This window comes from Coregonus lavaretus (genome assembly GCF_964263955.1).
Source record: "Coregonus lavaretus genome assembly, chromosome: 8".
Taxonomy (NCBI): Eukaryota; Metazoa; Chordata; class Actinopteri; order Salmoniformes; family Salmonidae; genus Coregonus; species Coregonus lavaretus.
This window is the reverse complement of record NC_139995.1, coordinates 25,035,436-25,060,772: the sequence shown is the minus strand read 5'-3', so window position 1 is coordinate 25,060,772 and position 25,337 is coordinate 25,035,436. Positions and strand designations below refer to the sequence as shown.

At 45.3% G+C, this 25,337-nt stretch overlaps 1 protein-coding gene across 1 annotated transcript in view; it reads left to right on the top strand.

Moving 5' to 3' along the window:
- The window catches only part of LOC311133980 (immunoglobulin superfamily member 21-like), a gene marked incomplete at both ends in the record, with an annotated part of 115,766 nt that overhangs the window by 69,569 nt on the left and 20,860 nt on the right, over positions 1-25,337 (top strand). The window contains one exon of the mRNA XM_084167605.1: positions 22,809-22,915. Coding sequence (XP_084023731.1) covers positions 22,809-22,915 — 107 coding nt within the window. The remainder of the gene's footprint in view (positions 1-22,808; positions 22,916-25,337) is intronic.

Here is a 25,337-nt window from a genome sequence, read left to right as displayed (position 1 = left end):
GGTCTTGTAGTAGATGCGAGCCTCAACTGGAAGCCAGTGGAGTGTGCGGAGGAGCGGGGTGACATGAGAGAAATTGGGAAGGTCGAACAACAGATGGGCTGCAGCGTTCTGGATAAGTTGTAGGGTTTTAATGGCACAGGCAGGGAGCCCAGCCAACAGCGAGTTGCAGTAATCCAGACGGGAGATGACAAGTGCCTGGATTAGGACCTGTGCCGCTTTCTGTGTAAGGTAGGGTCGTACTCTGCAAATGTTGTAGAGCATGAACCTGCAGGATCAGGTCACCGCTTTGATGTTAGCCGAGAATGACAGGGTGTTGTACAGGGTCACGCCAAGGTTCTTTGCACTCTGGGAGGAGGACACAATGGACACAGTTGTCAACCGTGATGGCGAGATCATGGATCGAGCAGTCCTTCCACCGGGAGGAAGAGCAGCTCCGTCTTGCCGAGGTTCAGCTTGAGGTGGTGATCCGACATCCACACTGATATGTCTGCCAGACATGCAGAGATGCGATTCACCACCTGGTTCTCAGAAGGGGGAAAGGAGAAAATTAATTGTGTGTCGTCTGCATAGCAATGATAGGAGAGACCATGTGAGGATATGACAGAGCCAAGTGACTTGGTGTATAGAGAGAATAGGAGAGGGCCTAGAACTGAGCCCTGGGGGACACCAGTGGTGAAAGCACGTGGTGCAGAGACAGATTCTCACCACGCCACCTGGTAGGAGCGACCTGTCAGGTAGGACGCAATCCAAGAGTGAGCAGCGCCGGAGATGCCCAATAAATGTTCAATCTGTTTATAATTTTATATTAAAGTAACTGCCCAGTGAAAATCTCACTTTTAAAAATTCATATTCTGTTAACTCATCCAAATAATGTTATTGACTCGTCCTATACTCGTATTTGTGGCCAAAGCATAAATTGTAGGGTAGAAAAAACACACAGACCATTTCAAATATGCTTGCTATTTCCTCATGGAACATGATGTCATCTCCTTGAGGAGGATGAGCTGGCAAATCAGCAGTTTATAGAAGGATGACCAATCATAGGTACACTTCAACTGTGAGAGACGGAATCTAAAACAAAAATCCAGAAAATCACATTGTATGATTTTTAAGTAATTAATTAGCATTTTATTGCATGACATAAGTATTTGATACATCAGAAAAGCAGAACTTAATATTTGGTACAGAAACCTTTGTTTGCAATTACAGAGATCATACGTTTCCTGTAGGTCTTGACCAGGTTTGCACACACTGCAGCAGGGATTTTGGCCCACTCCTCCATACAGACCTTCTCCAGATCCTTCAGGTTTCGGGGCTGTCACTGGGCAATACGGACTTTCAGCTCCCTAGCCAGTCTCCAGGACCTTGAGATGCTTCTTACGGAGCCACTCCTTAGTTGCCCTGGCTGTGTGTTTCGGGACGTTGTCATGCTGGAAGACCCAGCCACGACCCATCTTCAATGCTCTTACTGAGGGAAGGAGGTTGTTGGACAAGATCTCGTGATACATGGCCCCATCCATCCTCCCCTCAATACGGTGCAGTCGTACTGTCCCCTTTGGAGAAAAGCATCCCCAAAGAATGATGTTTCCACCTCCATGCTTCACGGTTGGGATGGTGTTCTTGGGGTTGTACTCATCCTTCTTCTTCCTCCAAACACGGCGAGTGGAGTTTACACCAAAAAGCTATATTTTTGTCTCATCAGACCACATGACCTTCTCCCATTCCTCCTCTGGATCATCCAGATGGTCATTGGCAAACTTCAGACGGGCCTGGACATGCGCTGGCTTGAGCAGGGGGACCTTGCGTGCGCTGCAGGATTTTAATCCATGACGGCGTAGTGTGTTACTAATGGTTTTCTTTGAGACTGTGGTCCCAGTTCTCTTCAGGTCATTGACCAGGTCCTGCCGGGTAGTTCTGGGCTGATCCCTCACCTTCCTCATGATCATTGATGCACCACATTTACATTTTAGTCATTTAGCAGACGCTCTTATCCAGAGCGACTTACAGTTAGTGCATACATAAAAAAAATGTCATACCCCCCGTGGGAATCGAACCCACAACCCTGGCGTTGCAAACGCCATGCTCTACGAACTGAGCTAAATCCCCTGCCAGCCATTCCCTCCCCTACCCTAGACGACGCTGGGCCAAATTGTGCGCCGCCCCATGGGTCTCCCGGTCGCGGCCGGCTACGACAGAGCCTGGATACGAACCAGGATCTCTAGTGGCACAGCTAGCACTGCGCCACTCGGGGAACTTCCTGACTGATGTCTTGAGATGTTGCTTCAATATATCCAAATAATTTTCCTTCCTCATGACGCCATCTATTTTGTGAAGTGCACCAGTCCCTCCTGCAGCAAAGTACCCCCACAACATGATGCTGCCACCCTCGTGCTTCACGGTTGGGATTGTGTTCTTCGGCTTGCAAGCCATCCCCTTTTTCCTCCAAACATAACGATGGTCATTATGGCCAAACAGTTCAATTTTAGTTTCATCAGACCAGAGGACATTTCTCCAAAAAGTAAGATCTTTGTCCCCATGTGCAGTTGCAAACCGTGGTCTGGCTTTTTTATGGTGGTTTTGGAGCAGTGGCTTCTTCCTTGCTGAGCGCCCTTTCAGGTTATTATTATTATTATTTATTTTTTTTCACCTTTATTTAACCAGGTAAACCAGTTGAGAACAAGTTCTCATTTACAACTGCGACCTGGCCAAGATAAAGCAAAGCAGTGCGATAAAAACAACAACACAGAGTTACATATGGGGTAAAACAAAACAAAGTCAAAAATACAACAGAAATACATATATATACAGTGTGTGCAAATGTAGCAAGTTATGGAGGTAAGGCAATAAATAGGCTATAGTGCAAAATAATTACAATTAGTATTAACACTGGAATGATAGATGTGCAAGAGATGATGTGCAAATAGAGATACTGGGGTACAAATGAGCAAAATAAATAACAATATAGGGATGAGGTAGTTGGGCGGGCTAATTTCAGATGGGCTGTGTACAGGTGCAGTGATCGGTAAGGTGCTCTGACAACTGATGCTTAAAGTTAGTGAGGGAGATAAGTGTCTCCAGCTTCAGAGATTTTTGCATTTCGTTCCAGTCATTGGCAGCAGAGAACTGGAAGGAATTGCAGCCAAAGGAGGTGTTGGCTTTGGGGATGACCAGTGAGATATACCTGCTGGAGCGCAGACTACGGGTGGGTGTTGCTATGGTGACCAATGAGCTAAGATAAGGCGGGGATTTGCCTAGCAGTGATTTATAGATGGCCTGGAGCCAGTGGGTTTGGCGACGAATATATAGTGAGGACCAGCCAACAAGAGCGCACAGGTCACAGTGGTGGGTAGTATATGGCTTTGGAGACAAAACGGATGGCACTGTGATAGACTACATCCAATTTGCTGAGTAGAGTGTTGGAGGCTATTTTGTAAATGACATCGCCGAAGTCAAGGATCGGTAGGATAGTCAGTTTTACGAGGGCATGTTTGGCAGCATGAGTGAAGGAGGCTTTGTTGCGAAATAGGAAACCGATTCTAGATTTAACTTTGGATTGGAGATTCTTAATGTGAGTCTGGAAGGAGAGTTTACAGTCTAACCAGACACCTAGATATTTGTAGTTGTCCACATACTCTAGGTCAGACCCGTCGAGAGTAGTGATTCTAGTCGGGTGGGCGGGTGCAAGCAGCGTTCGGTTGAAGAGCATGCATTTAGTTTTACTAGTGTTTAAGAGCAGTTGGAGGCTACTGAAGGAGTGTTGTATGGCATTGAAGCTCGTTTGGAGGTTTGTTAACACAGTGTCCAATGAAGGGCCAGATGTATACAAAATGGTGTCGTCTGCGTAGAGGTGGATCTGAGAGTCACCAGCAGCAAGAGCGACGTCATTGATATACACAGAGAAAAGAGTCGGCCCAAGAATTGAACCCTGTGGCACCCCCATAGAGACTGCCATAGGTCCAGACAACAGGCCCTCCGATTTCACACATTGAACTCTATCTGAGAAGTAGTGGTGAACCAGGTGAGGCAGTCATTTGAGAAACCAAGGCTATTTAGTCTGCCAATAAGAATGTGGTGGTTGACAGAGTCGAAAGCCTTGGCCAGATCAATGTAAACGGCTGCACAGTACTGTCTATTATCGATCGCGGTTATAATATCGTTTAGGACCTTGAGCGTGGCTGAAGTGCACCAATGACCAGCTCGGAAACCGGATTGCATAGCGGAGAAGGTACGGTGGGATTCGAAATGGTCGGTGATCTGTTTGTTGACTTGGCTTTCAAAAACGTTTGAAAGGCAGGGCAGGATGGATATGGGTCTGTAACAGTTTGGATCTAGAGTGTCACCCCCTTTGAAGAGGGGGATGACCGCGGCTGCTTTCCAATCTCTGGGGATCTCAGACGTTACGAAAGAGAGGTTGAACAGGCTAGTAATAGGGGTTGCGACAATTTCGGCGGCTAGTTTTAGAAAGAAAGGGTCCAGATTGTCTAGCCCAGATGATTTGTAGGGGTCCAGATTATGCAGCTCTTTCAGAACATCAGCTGTCTGGATTTGTGTGAAGGAGAAGCGGGGGGGGCATGGGCAAGTTGCAGCGGAGGGTGCAGAGCTGGTGGCCGGGGTAGTGGTAGCCAGGTGGAAAGCATGGCCAGCCGTAGCAAAATGCTTGTTGAAATTCTCGATTATTGTAGATTTATCGGTGGTGATAGTGTTTCCTAGCCTCAGTGCAGTGGGCAGCTGGGAGGAAGTGCTCTTATTTTCCATGGACTTTACAGTGTCCCAAAACTTTTTGGAGTTAGTGCTACAGGATGCAAATTTCTGTTTGAAAAAGTTAGCCTTTGCTTTCCTAACTGCTTGTGTATATTGGTTCCTAACTTCCCTGAAAAGTTGCATATCGCGGGGGCTATTTGATGCTAATGCAGTACGCCACAGGATGTTTTTGTGCTGGTCAAGGGCAGTCAAGTCTGAGGAGAACCAGGGGCTATATCTGTTCTTAGTTCTGTATTTTTTGAATGGGGCATGTTTATTTAAGATTGAGAGGAAATTACTTTTAACGAACAACCAGGCATCCTCTACTGACGGAATGAGATCTATATCCATCCAGGATACCTGGGCCAGGTCAATTAGGAAGGCCTGCTCGCTGAAGTGTTTTTGGGAGCGTTTGACAGTGATGGGGGTGGTCGTTTGACCGCGGACCCGTTACGGACGCAGGCAATAAGGCAGTGATCGCTGAGATCCTGGTTGAAGACAGCGGAGGTGTATTTAGAGGGTAAGTTAGTCAGGATGATATCTATGAGGGTACCCATGTTTACGGATTTAGGGTTGTACCTGGTAGGTTCGTTGATAATTTGTGTGAGATTGAGGGCATCTAGTTTAGATTGTAGGATGGCCGGGGTGTTAAGCATATCCCAATTTAGGTCACCAAGCAGTACGAAATCTGAGGATAGATGGGGGGCAATCAATTCACATATGGTGTCCAGGGCACAGCTGGGGGCTGAGGGGGGTCTGTAGCAAGCGGCAACAGTGAGAGATTTATTTCTGGAAAGGTGGATTTTTAGAAGTAGAAGCTCAAACTGTTTGGGCACAGACCTGGATAGTATGATAGAGCTCTGCAGGCTATCTCTACAGTAGATTGCAACTCAAATCAAATCAAATCAAATTTTATTGGTCACATGCGCCGAATACAACAGGTGCAGACATTACAGTGAAATGCTTACTTACAGCCCTTAACCAACAGTGCATTTGTTTTAAACAAAAAAGTAAGAATAAAACAACAACAAAAAAGTGTTGAGAAAAAAAGAGCAGAAGTAAAATAAAGTGACAGTAGGGAGGCTATATATACAGTAAAATAAAGTGACAGTAGGGAGGCTATATATACAGGGGGGTACCGTTGCATAGTCAATGTGCGGGGGCACCGGCTAGTTGAGGTAGTTGAGGTAATATGTACATGTGGGTAGAGTTAAAGTGACTATGCATAAATACTTAACAGAGTAGCAGCAGCGTAAAAAGGATGGGGTGGGGGGGCAGTGCAAATAGTCCGGGTAGCCATGATTAGCTGTTCAGGAGTCTTATGGCTTGGGGGTAGAAGCTGTTGAGAAGTCTTTTGGACCTAGACTTGGCACTCCGGTACCGCTTGCCGTGCGGTAGCAGAGAGAACAGTCTATGACTAGGGTGGCTGGAGTCTTTGACAATTTTGAGGGCCTTCCTCTGACACCGCCTGGTATAGAGGTCCTGGATGGCAGGGAGCTTTGCCCCAGTGATGTACTGGGCCGTACGCACTACCCTCTGTAGTGCCTTGCGGTCAGAGGCCAAGCAGTTGCCATACCAGGCGGTGATGCAACCAGTCAGGATGCTCTCGATGGTGCAGCTGTAGAATTTTTTGAGGATCTGAGGACCCATGCCAAATCTTTTTAGTCTCCTGAGGGGGAATAGGCTTTGTCGTGCCCTCTTCACGACTGTCTTGGTGTGTTTGGACCATGATAGTTCGTTGGTGATGTGGACACCAAGGAACTTGAAGCTCTCAACCTGTTCCACTACAGCCCCGTCGATGAGAATGGGGGCGTGCTCAGTCCTCTTTTTTTTCCTGTAGTCCACAATCATCTCCTTTGTCTTGGTCACGTTGAGGGAGAGGTTGTTGTCCTGGCACCACACGGCCAGATCTCTGACCTCCTCCCTATAGGCTGTCTCATCGTTGTTGGTGATCAGGCCTACCACTGTTGTGTCGTCGGCAAACTTAATGATGGTGTTGGAGTCGTGCCTGGCCATGCAGTCATGGGTGAACAGAGAGTACAGGAGGGGACTGAGCACGCACCCCTGAGGGGCCCCCGTGTTGAGGATCAGTGTGGCAGATGTGTTGTTACCTACCCTTACCACCTGGGGGCGGCCCGTCAGGAAGTCCAGGATCCAGTTGCAGAGGGAGGTGTTTAGTCCCAGGATCCTTAGCTTAGTGATGAGCTTAGAGGGCACTATGGTGTTGAATGCTGAGCTGTAGTCAATGAATAGCATTCTCACGTAGGTGTTCCTCTTGTCCAGGTGGGAAAGGGCAGTGTGGAGTGCGATAGAGATTGCATCATCTGTGGATCTGTTGGGGCGGTATGCAAATTGGAGTGGGTCTAGGGTTTCTGGGATTATGCTGTTGATGTGAGCCATGACCAGTCTTTCAAAGCACTTCATGGCTACAGACGTCAGTGCTACGGGTCGGTAGTCATTTAGGCAGGTTATCTTAGAGTTCTTGGGCACGGGGACTATGGTGGTCTGCTTGAAACATGTTGGTATTACAGACTCAGTCAGGGACATGTTGAAAATGTCAGTGAAGACACTTGCCAGTTGGTCAGCACATGCTCGGAGTACACGTCCTGGTAATCCGTCTGGCCCTGCGGCCTTGTGAATGTTGACCTGCTTAAAAGTCTTACTCACATCGGCTACGGAGAGCGTGATCACATAGTCGTCCGGAACAGCTGGTGCTCTCGTGCATGCTTCAGTGTTGCTTGCCTCGAAGCGAGCATAGAAGTGGTTTAGCTCGTCTGGTAGGCTTGTGTCACTGGGCAGCTCGCGGCTGTGCTTCCCTTTGTAGTCTGTAATAGTTTTCAAGCCCTGCCACATCCGACGAGCGTCAGAGCCAGTGTAGTATGATTCAATCTTAGACCTGTATTGACTCTTTGCCTGTTTGATGGTTCGTCGGAGGTCATAGCGGGATTTCTTATAAGCGTCCGGGTTAGAGTCCCGTTCCTTGAAAGCGGCAGCTCTACCCTTTAGCTCAGTGCGGATGTTTCCTGTAATCCATGGCTTCTGGTTGGGGTATGTACGTACGGTCACTGTGGGGACGACATCATCGATGCACTTATTGATGAAGCCAGTGACTGATGTGGTGTACTCCTCAATGCTGTCTGAAGAATCCCGGAACATGTTCCAGTCTGTGCTAGCAAAACAGTCCTGTAGCTTAGCATCTGCGTCATCTGACCACTTTTTTATTAGCCGAATCACTGGTGCTTCCTGCTTCAGTTTTTGCTTATAAGCAGGAATCAGGAGGATAGAGTTATGGTCAGATTTGCCAAATGGAGGGCGAGGGAGAGCTTTGTATGCGTCTTTGTGTGTGGAGTAAAGGTGGTCTAGAGTTTTTTCCCCTCTGGTTGCACATTTAACATGCTGGTAGAAATGAGGTAGAACGGATTTAAGTTTCCCTGCATTAAAGTCCCCGGCTACTAGGAGCGCTGCATCTGGATGAGCGTTTTCCTGTTGATTAATGGCCTTGTACAACTCATTCAGTGCAATCTTAATGCCAGCATTGGTTTGTGGTGGTAAATAGACAGCTATGAAAAATATAGATGAAAACTCTCTTGGTAAATAGTGTGGTCTACAGCTTATCATAAGATACTCTACCTCAGGCGAGCAAAACCTCGAGACTTCCTTAGTATTTGATTTTGTGCACCAGCTGTTGTTTACAAATATACACAGACCGCCACCCTTTGTCTTACCAGAGTCTGCAGTTCTGTCCTGTCGATGTAGCGTATAGCCCGCTAGCTGAATGTTGTCATTGTTGTCGTTCAGCCACGACTCCGTGAAACATAAGATATTACAGTTTTTAATGTCCCGTTGGTAGGATAACCGTAATCTTAAATCGTCAATTTTATTCTCAAAAGATTGAACATTGGCTAATAGGATTGATGGGAGAGGCAGTTTACTCGTTCGCCGTCGGATCCTTACAAGGCACCCGGATCTGCGTCCACGATATCTCCGTCTCTTCCTCACACGAATGACGGGGATCTGGGCCTTGTCGGGAGTCTGTAGAATATCCTTCGCGAACGCCTCGTTGAAGAAAAAGTCTTCGTCCAACGCGAGGTGAGTAATCGCTGTCCTGATATCCAGAAGCTCTCTTTGGTTATAAGAGACGATGGCAGAAACATTATGTACAAAATAAATTACAAATAACGCGGAAAAACACACATAGTAGTACAATTGGTTAGAGGGCTGTAAAACGGCAGCCATCTTCTTCCGGCGCTGTTCTATTTGTCTCCACCCCCTTTGGCAGTTCTATCTAGACGGAAAATGTTATAGTTGGGGATGGAAATTTCAGAATTTTTGGTGGCCTTCCTAAGCCAGGATTCAGACACTGCTAGAACATCAGGGTTGGCGGAGTGTGCTAACGCAGTGAATAACTCAAACTTAGGAAGGAGGCTTCTGATATTTACGTGCAGAAAACCAAGACTTTTACGGTTACAGAAGTCAACAAATGATAGCTCCTGGGGAGTAGGAGTGATACTGGGGGCTGCAGGGCCTGGGTTAGCCTCTACATCATCAGAGGAACAGAGGAGGACTAGAATAAGGATACGACTAAAGGCTTTAAGAACTGGTCTTCTAGTGCGTTGGGTACATAGAATAAAGGGGGCAGTTCTACGGGCGTTGTAGAAAAGATTCAGGGCATTATGTACAGAAAAGGATATGGAAGGATATGAGTACAGTTCAGGTAACCCTAAGCGTTGGGTAACAATGAAAGAGATAGCGTCACTGGAGGCACCGATTGAGCCGGTCTCGGCGTGTATGGGGGGTGGAACAAAGGAACTATTTGAGGCAGTTTGAGAGGGACTAGGGGTTCTACAGTGAAATTGTATAATAAGAACTAACCCAAACAGCAATAGGCAAGGCATAATTGACATGGGAGAGAGGCATAAAGCAGTCACAGGTGTTATTAGAGAGAGCTAAGACAACAGCTGGAAATAGCGATAACGTTTGGGCTAAGGCTAAACAGAATAAACAGGACAGGGTACCGTGTAAAGGAACAGTCCAGCAGGCATCAGCTGTGCAGCTGAGTGATCATAAGGTCCAGTGAACAGCAATATGTGAGTCCGAGAGCAGGTCAAATTGGTGCTTCAGCACAGCTAGCAGGGAGCACAGTTGTAGTTTGCGTGTGCTAGCGGGCCGGGGCTGGCAGATGGATCTTCGTGGTCGTCGCAACGGGAAGCCTGTTGAAACCACATCAGACTATTTCGTCGGCAAACCAGTCGTGTTGGATCGGCGGGGCTCAGTGTCAACACTAGGAGGTCCCGTCCGGTTGACAGAGAGGTAGATAGCCGGGAGATGGGCCTGAGGCTAGCTCAAGGCTAACTGGTGCTTGCTTCAGGGCAATGGTAATCAGCCAACAACAGGTTGCAGCTAGCTAGCTGGTTGCGATGATCCGGCGCTAGGGTCCAGTGATTCCGGCAGAAAGTCCAATAAGCTCTGGGTCGATAGCACGCTGGGTCGATAGCACGCTGTGCAGACTGGCCGACGAATTGTCCAGACTAGAGCTAGAGCTGGCTGGTGGATAGTGTAGGCCACGGACAGTGGTGAAGACACTAACGGTGACTAATATCAAGTAGCCATTCAGTTGCAGCTACACTAGTTTCAGCTAGTTTCAGCTTACGGTTCTTGATGAAAGTTATAAATAAATAATAGAATCCTTTCCACGTTGGGTGAGGCGGGTTGCAGGAAAGTATATTTAGTTAAAGAATGAAAAGTAAAAATTGAGAAATATATACAAAATAGACAAAAAAAACAAGAAACGGGATATTTACACAAGGAGAATGAATAAAAGCGACCGCACTGCTACGCCATCTTGGACCCTCTTCTGTTGATATAGGACTAGTTTTACTATGGATATCGATACTTTTGTACCTGTTTCCTCCAGCATCTTCACAAGGTCCTTTGCTGTTGTTCTGGTATTGATTTGCACTTTTCACACCAAAGTACATTAATCTCTAGGAGACAGAACGCGTCTCCTCCCTGAGCGGAATGACAGCTGCGTGGTCCCATGGTGTTTATACTTGTGTACTATTGTTTGTACAGATGAACGTGGTACCTTCAGGCGTTTGGAAATTGCTCCCAAGGATGAACCAGACTTGTGGAGGTTTACAAGTTACTTTCTGAGGTCTTGGCTGATTTCTTTTGATTTTCCCATGATGTAAAGCAAAGAGGCACTGAGTTTGAAGGTAGGCCTTGAAATACATCCACAGGTACGCCTCCAATTGACTAAAATTATGTCAATTAGCCTATCAGAAGCTTCTAAAGCCATGACATCATTTTGTGGAATTTTCCAAGCTGTTTAAAGGCACACTCAACTTAGTGTATGTAAACTTCTGACCCACTGGAATTGTGATACAGTGAATTATAAGTGAAATAATCTGACTGTAAACAATTGTTGGAAAAATTACTTGTGTCATGCACAAAGTAGATGTCCTAACCGACTTGCTAAAACTATAGTTTGTTAACAAGATCTTTGTGGAGTGGTTGAAAAACAAGTTTTAATGACTCCAACCAGGGTACTGGGCGGAGGCCGGCTAGTGGTGAGTGTTTAATGGTATGATGGCCTGAAGATACAGTCTCTTGTTCCCAGCCTTGATGCACCTGTACTGTCTCCGCCTTCTAGATGGTCCTTGATGATCTTCTTGTCCTTCCTGTGACACCGGTTGGGCTGAACGCACCACCCTCTGGAGAGTCCTGCAGTTGCAGATGGTGAAATTGCCATTCCAAGCAATGATACAGCCCAAAAGGATACTCTCAATTGTGCATCTGTAAAAGTTTGTGAGGGTCTTAGGGACCAAGACAAATTTCTTCAGCTCCTAAGGTTGAAGAGGCACTGTTGCGCCTTCTTCACCATGCTGTCTGTGTGAAGGGACCATTTCAGGTTGTCAGTGATGTGCACGCCGAGGAACTTGAAACGTTTTACACTTTCCGCTGTGGCCCCGTCAATTATATTTTCCTGGCACCACTCTGCCAGGGCCCTCACCTCCTCACTGTAGGCTGTCTCGTTGTTGTTGGTAATCAGGCCTACCACTCTTTGATTTGGTGGACAACTTGAAGCAAGTGGGGACAACAGACTGGGATATGGAAAGATTGAATATGTCTGTAAATAGGCTTGGGCGGTATCCAGATTATCATATCGTCATACCGGCCTTCTCTCAACCCGGGTTTTACGGTATTACCGGCTAGCACACAAGGGGGCGCTAAAAACACAAGAAAAGCCTATTGGGCCTCTATTACCAGAATGCTAACAAAATTAGCAAATACCTACAGCAAAATCACATAGACGCTATTAGCTGAATGTTAACGAGCAAAAACGAATATAAACTAATTGCAAAGAAAGGCAAATACAGCTCATAAAGTAATACAAGCATAGCTAATAGCTACCGAATGGCATTTTCGGTGAGTGTGGACATTTACAAGCGAATGTGAATGAGGGAAATTGTGCAAATGAACAAAGTTGTGATGCATGCTTTTCTGAAGGAAGAGCAGCATGTGTGCAAGGAGCAGAGGGGACAAGAACAGAGGAGAAAAAAAAAACTAGTAGGAAGCACGACAATAATGACAACTGTACAGATAACTCATCCAGAGCTATTTGACTTCTGGCAGAAAGCCATTCTAAGATATCTGATGGCAAATATTTTGTAGTGAATTGCATACAAGTGTAACTTCATCACCTCATGTGCGCTGCACAACAGAGATTTGCTGATAGGTATAGAATAATATGGACTCAACAGCTCCCGCTTTCTCCCATTGTGCTATTTACAAACAAATACGTGACTGGCTCAACTGTTCTGGGGAACTACGGTAAGCTTCATAATGTAAGGTATTGCACAAGATGACTGCAGGTATTTACTTATAAAGTAGCTACAAATATTCAAATTTATAGAAAATCTTTGAATAAATAGTTTTGACTGTATTGAAAAACCATCCCGTGGTTTTTTCCAAGTACCCCGGTATACGGTATATACAATATACCGGCCAAGCCAATCCGTAAACAATCCAGCCAGCTGGTCTGCACATGCTTTTAGGACATGGCTTGGGATGCCGTCTGGGCCAGCAGCCTTGCGAGGGTTAACATGCTTAAATGACTTCCTCACATCGGCCACGGTAAACGAGAGCACACAATCCTCGTGACCGCCGGGGGCCCGCATTGGCGGCTCAATCTTGTTTTTCTCGAAGTGGGCGAAGAAGGTGTTCAGCTCGTCCGGGAGCGAAGCGTTAGTGTGGCACTCCAGTACCGCTTGCTGTGGGGTAGCAGAGAGAACATTCTATGACTAGGGTGGCTGGAGTCTTTGGCAATTTTTAGGGCCTTCCTCTGACACCGCCTGGTATAGAGGTCCTGGATGGCAGGAAGCTTGACCCAGTGATGTACTGGGCCGTACGCACTACCCTCTGTAGTGCCTTGCGGTCAGAGGCCAAGCAGTTGCCATACCAGGCGGTGATGCAACCAGTCAGGATTCTGTTGATGGTGCAGCTGTATAACTTTTTGAGGATCTGAGGACCCATGCCAAATCTTTTCAGTCTCCTGAAGGGGAATAGGATTTGTCGTGCCCTCTTCACGACTGTCTTTGTGTGTTTGGACCATGACAGTTCGTTGGTGACGTGGACATCCACTACATCCCCGTCGATTAGAATGGGGGCGTGCTCTGCCCTCTTTTTCCTGTAGTCCACGATCATCTCCTTTGTCTTGATCATGTTGAGGGAGAGGTTGCTATCCTTTCCCTTTATAATCCGTGATTGTCTGTGGAGTCCCTGCCACATACGTCTCATGTCTAAGCCGTTGAATTGCGACTCCACTTTGTCTTTCTACTGTCGTTTTGCCTCTTTGATTGTCTTACAGAGGTCGTAGCTGGTCTTTTTGTCTGGTTGTACACGTCCATGTTCCCAGTTACCTTGCCATGGTTAAATGCGCTTTCAGTTTTGCGCAAATGCTGCCATCTATCCACAGTTTTTGGTTTGGATAAGTTGTAATCATCACAGAGTGAACAACATCCTCTATGCACTTCCTGATGAACGGCGTCACCAAGTCAGTTTTTACGTCGATACTATTCTCAGAGGCGACTCGGAACATTTCCCAGTCCGTGTGATCAAAACAATCTTGAAGCACTGATTCCGATTGGTCAGACCAACGTTGAACAGTCCTTACCACGGGAGCTTCCTGAGGTGCGTTCAGCTCACTTGAATGTTTGAACTAAACGACACATTCCCCCAAAATAATAATAATAATAATATGCCATTTAGCAGACGCTTTTATCCAAAGCGACTTACAGTCATGCGTGCATACATTTTTTTGTGTATGGGTGGTCCCGGGGATCGAACCCACTACCTTGGCGTTACAAGCGCCGTGCTCTACCAGCTGAGCTACAGAGGACCACAAATGCTATTGTACGTTCTTGAACAGACTTTGAGGTACATTTGCTCCGGTTTTGTGGGTGTGGCTTGAAGCAATGCATTACATAAAGGGCAGTGACCATGCTGACAGCATTCCCCAAACCACAACCCAACTCCTCCTCGTTTTTCAACTGGTCGTTCAGTACAGCACTGTTTCCATTCAATTGAACGTTCCAGAACATAAAAACGTACTGAACGCAGCCCTGTTTAAGTTTCTGCCTATGGGTGGGGAGGAGCAGAGTGGAGGCGTGATCTGATTTGTCGAAGGGAGGGTGTGGAGGGCCTTATGTAGCTGTCCCGGAAGTGAGTGTAGCAATGATCCAGGGTCCTTGTTGCACGTGTAGCACAGGAGATGTGTTGATAGAATTTCTGTAGCGTTTTCCTCAGTTTTCCTTTATTAAAGTCCCCAGCTACAATAAGTGTGGCCTCAGGATTTCTAGTTTGCACATAGTTCAGTGTAGTTCCTTGAGAGCCGTTGTGGTGTCGGCTTGGGGGGGGGATATACACTGCGGTGACGATGCTCGAAGCCAATTATCTTAGGAGGTAATGCGGTCGGCATTTGATGGTGAGGTATTCCAGATTGGGAGAACAAAAGGACTTGAGTTGCTGTACGTTACCACAATCACACCATGAGTTGTTAATCATGAAACAAACCCCTCCTCCTCCTTTTTTTTCCTGAAGTGTTCTTTCTTCCTGTCCACACGATGGACGGAGAACCTCGCTGGCTGAATGGACAAGGACAATTTATCCGGAAAGAGCCATGATTCCGTAAAACAGAGAGTGTTACAGTCCCTGATGTCTTTCTGGAAGGATATCCTCGCCCTGAGCTCGTCTACTTTATTGTCCAGGGACTGAACAATAGCGAATAATATACTCGGAAGCAGTGGATGGTATGCACGACGCATGAGACAGAGCGACATTCTGGCAACTGACCAATGTTGTATTACATTTCATGAATATTCACAAGCTACTCTGTGCTCGCCTTACAAATTGATTTGGGATAGAGCCTTGGGAGCTTCTCAGAATGGGCCACACCTCTGTGAGTGTCTTGCCTGGGTCTCTCCATTCGCTCCAGTTCCAGAATTCATGAACTCAGTGCATCTGAATAATTAAAAGGACTCTACTCCTTTTATTTGCATGTTCTATTATTCAGTAGCATGAAAAGACTGGAGGAATTATCATTGTATATATGGAGCAGATGCTCTGTTTCAGGAGGGTTGGTGTGCAGTTTGTATGAGTGTCTGGCTGTGTGTGTGTTGGTGTTTGCGGTGCGTGTGCATGCGTGCATGCATCTGTGCGTGCGTGTGTCTCTATGTTTACCTATGATCCCACAGTCACCCCTTTTCAATTGTTTGTTCTGTCTTCGCTCTCTCTCCCATACAGTGAAACCACTCTATAGATATGTACATTCATCAATCTGACTCCATTATTGTGCAAATCATTGCATCACCGACGCAGTATGACTATAATGAACATGTGTCTATCTTGCACCGTTATGCAGTTATTAAGAGGCTAGATACAAATAGCTAATCCTGGCAACCAGTGTTCTAGCATTCATTTATTGAGTCAAGTAGATCAGGGATGTCAAGGTGGAACCCAAGCATTTGCTATGTGTAGTGTAAATAACAACTACCAATAGACCTACTAAATTATGACCGTAAAGTCAATCAAATAATCACTCTGTAAAATTAGGAATGTATTTACTCAATTAAACTAATAGGATGTATTAGTCACAAAATTATTGACACTCAAACAATTACAGTGTACATGAAATACATGATGCATTACAGAATAACAGAGTAAATTACTATCAACTAAATAAGACTCAACGTGGTTACATGTGTCTTCAATTCAGAATAATCTTGAAGAGAAAAAACTGTGTGTCTGATACACACAGGAGTTTGCTAACAAGTATGAGCGAATTCACCATCCTTTTAAGCAAATTCAAGCGGGAATGCACCCTCAACCTGAATTAAGATTTCTTAGCAGTTTGCTAGTGAAAACAATAGGCAGGAACAACACACACAGGTTCTAATCTGATCAACTCAATGTGAATGCTATGACCAGACAGCAGGAATGTGCCTGATAACCAGTCAACCCAACATACAATTTAAATTTAAAACCAGTCACTTAAAAAATACATAAACCAGAAAACATACAATGCAATAAGACATATCAAAATGTGCAGCTCTTTATAAACTCTTGAAACAAACCAAACACAACAATTTAATTCACACAGTAACTTTCATTTCGGCAATTCAAGTTATCAGTCGTCACACCTTTCCTGGCATCAGTGACCCCAGGGCTTCCGTGGGAATGTCTCGGCCTGGAGATTGCCACAGCGAAGGTGTGGCTCTCTCCTGTGAGATACAAATATGCAACCATCTATCCGGACAATGCCAAATTGAATCAACATGCCAGGCTAGTCGCTAGACGCCTCTTCGTAACTAGCCTTCGTCACCGTTCACGTTTGTTCACTATTTCTATTTTTCGACTACAGTAGTCCCCAATTTGGAACCTCTGGGTTGTGAAATAACAGCATTGAACCAGTGTTATAGTTACCACAAGCAGGCTCGCCAAGACACACGCGCAATACACCAAGTCCCAGGTGTATGCCTATTTGGTCGAGGCAGTGGAAGCGCTCAACAAGATGGTCGCCGCCTGATTGGCCTGCATGAACTGCTCGTCCATGGCAGTTACAGTCCTGGTGCTCTCCTCATAGAAGGTATCCTCCCACCAGGATGGAACGTCAGTCTCCAGGGGTACCCTGTCTAGAATGCTCAGCTGTCCCATTGTGGAATCCTACATCACTTCCATCAGAAGGTGTGGCTTAGCTGGACATGTCAGGCCCATCATCGGAGTCCGTTTTGCAAATTCGATGACGCACCACTGTTTGTGAAATACTTAGAAAGCATTTGAAATAGCAATACAGTGAAAGTACACACATCAACATGCTAACATTCTGCAATGTATGAGAAATACAGATTATGCACTGAATGTCTCATGACAAGAGTTGTGAATAAAGTTTCCCTATCACTAATATAGAAAATAGCCAACAAAGTTATCCCATCAACTATCTCATCCAAACAGAGGACGAGTTAGGGGACACACAATCTGGATGGACAAAAGGAAACACGCATAAAACAAGCACAACAAAAAAACATACCATCCAGCATCATTGCAAAAAAACATTCTAACAGTATACGGAACAAATGAGAACACTCTAAAACAATCCGTATAGTGTTGAGCAAATAGTAACATGAATTTAGTAAATTCAAGTTGTCATCAGTCGTCACACCTCTCCTCGCGTCAGTGACCCCAGTACTTCCGTGCGAACGGCTCGTCCTGGACATTGCCACGGCGAAGGTGTGGCTCTCTCCTGTGAGATGCAGATATACAGCCATCCATACGGATAGTGCCAAATTGAATCAAGATGCCAAGCTAGTCGCATCTTCATCACTGGCCTTCATTATCGTTCACATTTCTTCACTCTCTATTTTTCGACTACAACTCAACCAGACAATACTGCAGGTTCTCTGTCTATTTCGGAGTTATCTGCAGTCATCCAAATCTGTAGAGTCACAGGCCAGGCCTGCTGATGTCTGGCTGGATCACAAAGCACACCTGATGCAGAGAGCGCTGTTATTTACTGAGAGCACTGTGTGTGCACTGATCCATCCCACAGTGCTAACAGTTCCAGGCTGTCCAGTGAGGAGGTTGGGTTGCTGGTCAACATCTTGGGAGACCAGGGCCCTCCCAGGTGCCGCAGTATGTCAGTCACATTGCATGCTTTCCTAATCAAAGGTGATGACGTTGGATGCCAACTGTCATTGTTGGAGTGGGTCCCAGAAATCAGCCGTCATCCTCTCAACGGTGCCAGCAAGCACTGTGACGCAATGACACCAATACTGAAAATACCCTTCGGATGGAAAGTGGGAGGTGGGAAGCAGGCACTGTAGCAATCACACTCCCTAGGTAACTGGACAAGTGACATCTTCATCATGGACTTGAGGCCACTTATAGCGTAATACTGTCATTTTGATGTGTTTGATGAGCTTGGTTCAATGTCAAATCTTTCATTTAGCGGTGATAATGGATATGGCTACTTTAGGCCTAACACAATACAAGTGCTAGACTATAGTTACCCCAGTTCTGCCCAGTTCTTTCAGATATCATTTTTTACACATTTAGGTAGCCGTCTGTCTCACCACTCTGTGCTCTTCACGGTGCCACCGCCATCTGATTCACATCTCTGGAAGAGAGAAACAGAAGTAGAAGGAAGGAGATCCTTTATCTAAAAGGGTCACCTGACTTGATATACTGTACACCGAACAAAAATATAAATGCAACATGCAACAATTTCAACGATTTTACTGGGTTTATATAAGGATGCATGTCTGTATCAGTCAATTGAAATGAATTCATTAGGCACTAAGTTATGTATTTCTCATGACTGGGAATACAGATATGTATCTGTTGGTCACAGATACTGTACCTTAAAAAAAAGTAGGGTCGTGGATCAGAAAACCAGTCAGTAGTTGGTGTGACGACCATTTGCCTCATGCAGCGCGACACATCTCCGTTGCATATAGTTGATCAGGCTGTTGATTGTGGCCTGTAGAATGTTGTCCCACTCCTCTTCAATGGCTGTGCGAAGTTACTGGATATTGGCAAGAACTGGAACACGCTGTCGGACACATCAATCCAGAGCATCCCAAACATGCTCAATGGGTGAAATGTCTGAGTATGCAGGCCATGGAAGAACTAGGACATTTTCAGCTTCCAAGAATTGTGTCCAGTTCCTTGCGACATAGGGACGTGCATTATCGTGCTGAAACATGAGGTGATGACGGCGGAAGAATGGCACGATAATGGGTCTCAGGATCTCGTTACGGTATCTCTGTGCATTCAAATTGCCTTTGATAAAATGCAATTGTGTTTGTTGTCTGTAGCTTATGCCTGCCCATACCATAACCCAACCGCCACCATGGGGAGCTCTGTTCACAACATTGACTTCAGCAAACCTCTCGCCCAAACGACGCCATAGATGCTGTCTGCCATCGGCCCGGTACAGTTGAAACCGGGATTCATCCGTGAAGAGCAATCAATCAATCAATCAAATATATTTATAAAGCCCTTTTTTACATCAACAGATGTCACAAAGTGCTATACAGAAACCCAGCCTAAAACCCCAAACAGCAAGCAATGCTGATGTATGCACTCACTAACTGTAAGTCGCTCTGGAGAAGAGCGTCTGCTAAATGACTAAAATGTAAATGTAAATGTAGAAGCACAGTGGCTAGGAAAAACTCCCTAGAAAGGCAGGAACCTAGGAAGAAACCTAGAGAGGAACCAGGCTCTTCTGGCTGTGCCGGGTGGAGATTATAAGAGTACATGGCCATTTACGCCAGATTGTTCTTCAAGATGTTCAAACATTCAGCAGGGTCAAATAATAATCAGTGGTTGTAGAGGGTGCAACAGGTCAGTACCTCAGGAGTAAATGTCAGTTGGCTTTTCATAGCCGAGCATTCAGAGGTCACGACAGCGAGCGAGCGAGAGATAGAGAGACAGCGAGCGAGCGAGTGAGAGAGAGAAAGAAAGAGAGAGAGAGAAAGAGAGAGAAAGAGAAAGAGAGAGAAAAACAGCAGGTCTGGGACAAGGTAGGACATCCGGTGAACAGGTCAGGGTTCCCTAGCCGCAGGCAGAACAGTTGAAACTGGAGCAGCAGCACAACCAGGTGGACTGGGGACAGCCAGGAGTCATCAGGCTAGGTCGTCCTGACGCATGATCCTAGGGCTCAGGTCCTCCGGGAGGTCAGTACCTCAGGGAGAGAGAGGGAATTAGAGGGAGCATACTTAAATTCACACAGGACACCAGATAAGACATGAGAATTACACCAGATATAACAGACTGACCCTAGCCCCTCGGCACATGGACTATTGCAGCATAGATACTGGAGACTGAGACAGTGGTGAGTCAGGGGACACTGTGGCCCCGTCCGACGATACCCCTGGATAGGGCCAACCAGGCAGGATATTTCAGGAAGTTTCTGATTTTTGCAACGTTACGAAGATGGAAAAAAGTGTCCTTGAAATATTCTTGATATGTTCGTTAAAAGAGAGATCAGGGTCCAGAGTAACGCAGAGGTCCTTCACAGTTTTATTTGAGACGACTGTACAACCATTGTGACAGGTACTGAGGATATGAAGAGGCTGGACGCAGAGGCAGGAATCAACAAGGTAAAGGTTTACTTAACAAAAGAGAATAACAAAGCGCGAGTACACGACATGACGCTAACAATTACACACAACAATGACTGAACAGTCCAGGGCTATATAGTGGTGTTGATGAGATGATGAGGTGCAGGTGCGCTGGAGGTGATTAGGGTGCGTTGGGTTTCCATTCCTGTGTTGCCGAGGTGGTCAGAACGCCAGAGGGGAGCAACGGGAGGAAATGTGACAACCATCAAGATTAATTGTCAGATCCAACAGCAGATCTATTTATTTCTTGGGACCTATAACTAGCATCTCTATTTTGTCAGAGTTTTTAAAAAAGAGCACACTTCTCCAGCGTGCCAGTGGCCATCGAAAGTGAGCATTTGCCCACTGAAGTCGGTTACGATGCCGAACTGCCGTCAGGTCAAGATGCTGGTGAGGACAACGAACAAGAAGATTAGCTTCCCTGAGACGGTTTCTGACAGTTTGTGCAGAAATCCTTTTGTTGTGCAAACCCACAGTTTCATCAGCTGTCCGGGTGGCAGGTCTCAGACGATCCCAGAGTTGAAGAAGCCAGATGTGGAGGTCCTGGGCTGGCGTGGTTACATGTGGTCTGCGGTTGTGAGGCCAGTTGGATGTACTGCCAAATTCTCTAAAACGACGTTGGAGGCGATTTATGGTAGAGCAATTAACATAGAATTATCTGGCAACTGCTCTGGTGGACATTCCTGCAGTCAGCATGCCAATTGCACGCTCCCTCAAAACTTGAGACATCTGTGGCATTGTGTTGTGTGACAAAACTGCACATTTTAGAGTGGCCTTTTATTTTCCCCAGCACAAGGTATCTTGGCAAAGGAGAAATGCTCACAAACAGGGATGTAAACGAATTTGTGCCAAAAAATTGAGAGAAATAAGCTTTTTGTGCGTGTGGTAAATTTCTGTGATCCATTATTTCAGCTCATGAAACATGGGACCAACACTTTACATGTTGCGTTTATATTTTTGTTCTGATATTTGTGGAATGCATATTTTCAATCCCCATTACAAATGTGATGGAGGATCTCCTAATCCATTAGCCAGATGCAGGGTAAGAATCAGTGACTGCCCAAGAAAAGGCATGCTTCATTAGTTCCGGCCGACACTTTGTGACGTGATTTATGGGTGAAATTGAGGTCTTTTATCTGTTTATTTATTTTAGTTTCACTCATCAATTTAAACAAGCACATTGTGATTTATATTGACAAGAGTGAATTTGATTCATTGTAAGGTTCCTGAATAACTAGACGTTGGCATGCATGTCTGACCTATTTAGGATTCCTCTCGCCCAACCAAATCTCATTACTTGTATTTGGTTCATTGTCTAACATACGGGATCACAAAGCGTGCTATATGGTTATCTAGAGGGAAATTGTCAGTCAACTGAAACGATGCAGAACCAGTTTACGACTACCACATCACCACATAATTACACTGTGTCCTCCTGCTACAGTGCTGTACAGTACATCACCAAGGTTGCATAGTTTAATCTTAAATGGATGACACTCAATCTTAAAGCTGCAATATGTAACTTTTTGGGAGACCCAACCAAATTCACATAGAAATATGAAGTATAGATCTGTCATTATTATTAAAAGCAAGTCTAAGAAGCAGTAAATATGTTTTATGTGCGCTATTTCTATGCTTCACGTTCTTAAGTTTTGTTTTTGAGTCTTTTACTTTCGGTTTTGTACACCAGCTTCAAACAGCTGAAAATACAATATCTTTGGTTATTGAACAGATATTTCACAGCGGTTTAGATGGTATAATGAGTCTCTACAAGCATTTCCCAAACTTGGTCCTGGGGACCCCAGGGGGTGCACGTTTAGTTTTTTTCCCTAGCACTACACAGCTGACTCAAATAATCAAAGCTTGATGATTTCTGCATATTGCACCTTTAAATCATATGCAAATCATTCAATGTCTTCATTCAATCTCTGCTCCATACACAATCCATAAAGGCCCCTCTGAAAGTGAACAATATGAAAGCTTCCCTGTCCCTTCTCCAGAAACTCTCATTGTTTCAGTAGGAACCTAATGGTTACCTGTACCAAGACAAGGGAATTAGTTATCTGAGTGTTCCTTATCTCGCTGCCACCACACTCCTACTGGTGCGCTCCCATTCTTCTCCAGTAATGACTATCTATCCAATATAGTCCCCTCTCTCTCCAAGGGGGAATACATCTGCCGTGGCCCTAGCTGTCGATGAAAGGACACGGAGGTCCCCACCCTCTCGCACCATGACCTTAATTGACAGGAAATTGTATTCGCCTCGCTCTCCCCTTCTTCCCTCCAAACAAAATAGGTGCCTCCTGGATTTACTTGACATGCCACTGGGATGACACTCCTTCTTATCTCTCCTTTTCTCTTTTCTTTCTCTTTCTCTCTTTCTCCCAGCGGCTCCTAAGGGCCCCAAGCTTTTGATGACCCCCACCAGGGCAAAGGTAGGGGACACGGTGCGCATCACCGTGCAAGGATTCCAGGTAGGCGCTGGGGTTCCTGGGGTAAGTGCATGGGGGTTTATGAAACCGGAGGGCCATGTTCAGTTTGGGATAGGATGGGACAGGGGAGATGTGCAGTTAAGCCTGTTGAGTTTTCTGATAAAGTGACCATTCTTACAGGGTGAGGGATATACCATACATCTTCTCGGTCTAAGGCTAGCATACTGTTGTTCTTTGGAAAAAATCATAAGTGCACTATTGAAAAAAGTGACGGGTTTGAATTTTTGGGAATCGTTTTATCTTTTCGCATTTATTTTTTCACTGTTGCGTACTGACTATGCCTCAAGGCATTAAACTATTTCAATGAAAAATGAATAACCCTTTCAAAATATGTTTGTTTATGGATAGCTCCAATTCTCTGATGTTATTTTCTTAAGTCTATCTCCTTAAGGCATCCATGTCAAGCTAGCAGAGGATTCCTCAGCAGAGCAGAGTGAGGGTAATACCTGCTAGAGCATTCCAGTCAGGAGATTGTCTTTGTGTAACTATCATCCTCTGCCCCCAAAAATGAAAATGTTCCAGTAGTAACTGATGCCCATCTCAGTGACAGGAGTAGGGATGACACAGTGTTGGCGTTGCCTGCTAGAGCCAGCCAGGTGGAGAGGACAAGGCTAATTCTGAAAGGCCATGCTAATGGTCCAGCACACCAATAACCTTTTTTACTTTTCATTCACTGCTTCATGAGTTTCTGGGCATGATAGCACTGTGTGTTTTTATAAAGTGTTTGTTTTTCATTGCTTTATTCTGGTTTACTACTTTCAATCTAATAATGGCACTCTTCCGGTGCATTAGGTTTAGTGCAGTAGTTTAGAGCCTGGGCAGATGTATACAACTATATCCACACACTCATTTCATAGTATTTGAAGTTCTCCTTTGAATAGAGTTAAGAATGGTCACTATAAACAGGCTTGACTGGGACATACAGCCAATTGGGCCCTTCGGAAACAGGCATCCGTGCATGGAGATTCATCCCAAAGAAAATCTCCCTTATCCTTCACTGGACCAAGGCTCTAGGGTTTCACTAGTAGATAAGATTTAATGCTAAGACATATACAGTGGCTTGCGAAAGTATTCACACCCTTGGCATTTTTCCTATATTGTTGCCTTACAACCTGGAATTAAAATTGCTTTTTTGGGGGTTTGTATCATTTGATTTACACAACATGCCTACCACTTTGAAGATGCAAATATATATTAAATAAAAAACTGAAAACTTGAGCATGCATAACTATTCACCCCCCCCAGCAATCTTTAAGTCATACCACAGATTGTCAATTGGATTGAGGTCTGGGCTTTGACTAGGCCATTCCAAGACATTTAAATGTTTCTTAAACCACTCGAGTGTTGCTTTAGCAGTATGCTTAGGGTCATTGTCCTGCTGGAAGGTGAACCTTCGTCCCAGTCTCAAATCTCTGGAAGACTGAAACAGGTTTCCCTCAAGAATTTCCCTGTATTTAGCGCCATCCATCATTCCTTCAATTCTGACCAGTTATCCAGTCCAGCCACCACCATGCTTCACTGTGGGGATGGTGTTCTCGGGGTGATGAGAGGTGTTGGGTTTGTGCCAGACATAGCATTTTCCTTGATGGCCAAAAAGCTCAATTTTAGTCTCATCTGACCAGAGTACCTTCTTCCATATGTTTGGGGAGTTTCCCACATGACTTTTGGCGAACACCAAACGTGTTTGCTTATTTTTTTTCTTTAAGCAATGGCTTTTTTCTGGTCACTCTTCTGTAAAGCCCAGCTCTGTGGAGTGTACGGCTTAAAGTGGTCCTGTGGACAGATACTCCAATCTCTGCTGTGGAGCTTTGTAGCTCCTTCAGGGTTATCTTTGGTCTCTTTGTTGCCTTTCTGATTAATGCCTTCCTTGCCTGGTCCATGAGTTTTGGTGGACGGCCCTCTCTTGGCAGGGTTGTTGTGGTGCCATATTCTTTCAGTTTTTTTATAATGGATTTAATGGTGCTCTGTGGGATGTTCAAAGTTTCTGATATTTTTTTATAACCCAACCCTGATCTGTACTTCTCCACAACTTTGTCCCTGACCTGTTTGGAGAGCTCCTTGGTCTTCATGGTGCAGCTTGCTTGATGGTGCCCCTTACTTAGTGGTGTTGCAGACTCTGGGGCATTTCAGAACAGGTGTATATATACTGAGATCATGTGACAGATCATGTGGCACTTAGATTGCACACAGGTGGACTTTATTTAACTAATTATGTGACTTCTGAAGGTAATTGGTTGCACCAGATCTTATTTAGGGGCTTCATAGCAAAGGGGGTGTATTTTTCGTTATTAGTTTTTTTGAATTTTTTGAAACAAGTTGTTTTTTTCATTTCACTTCACCAATTTGGACTATTTTTTGTATGTCCTTTACATGAAATCCAAATAAAAATCCATTTAAATTACAGGTTGTAATGCAACACAATAGG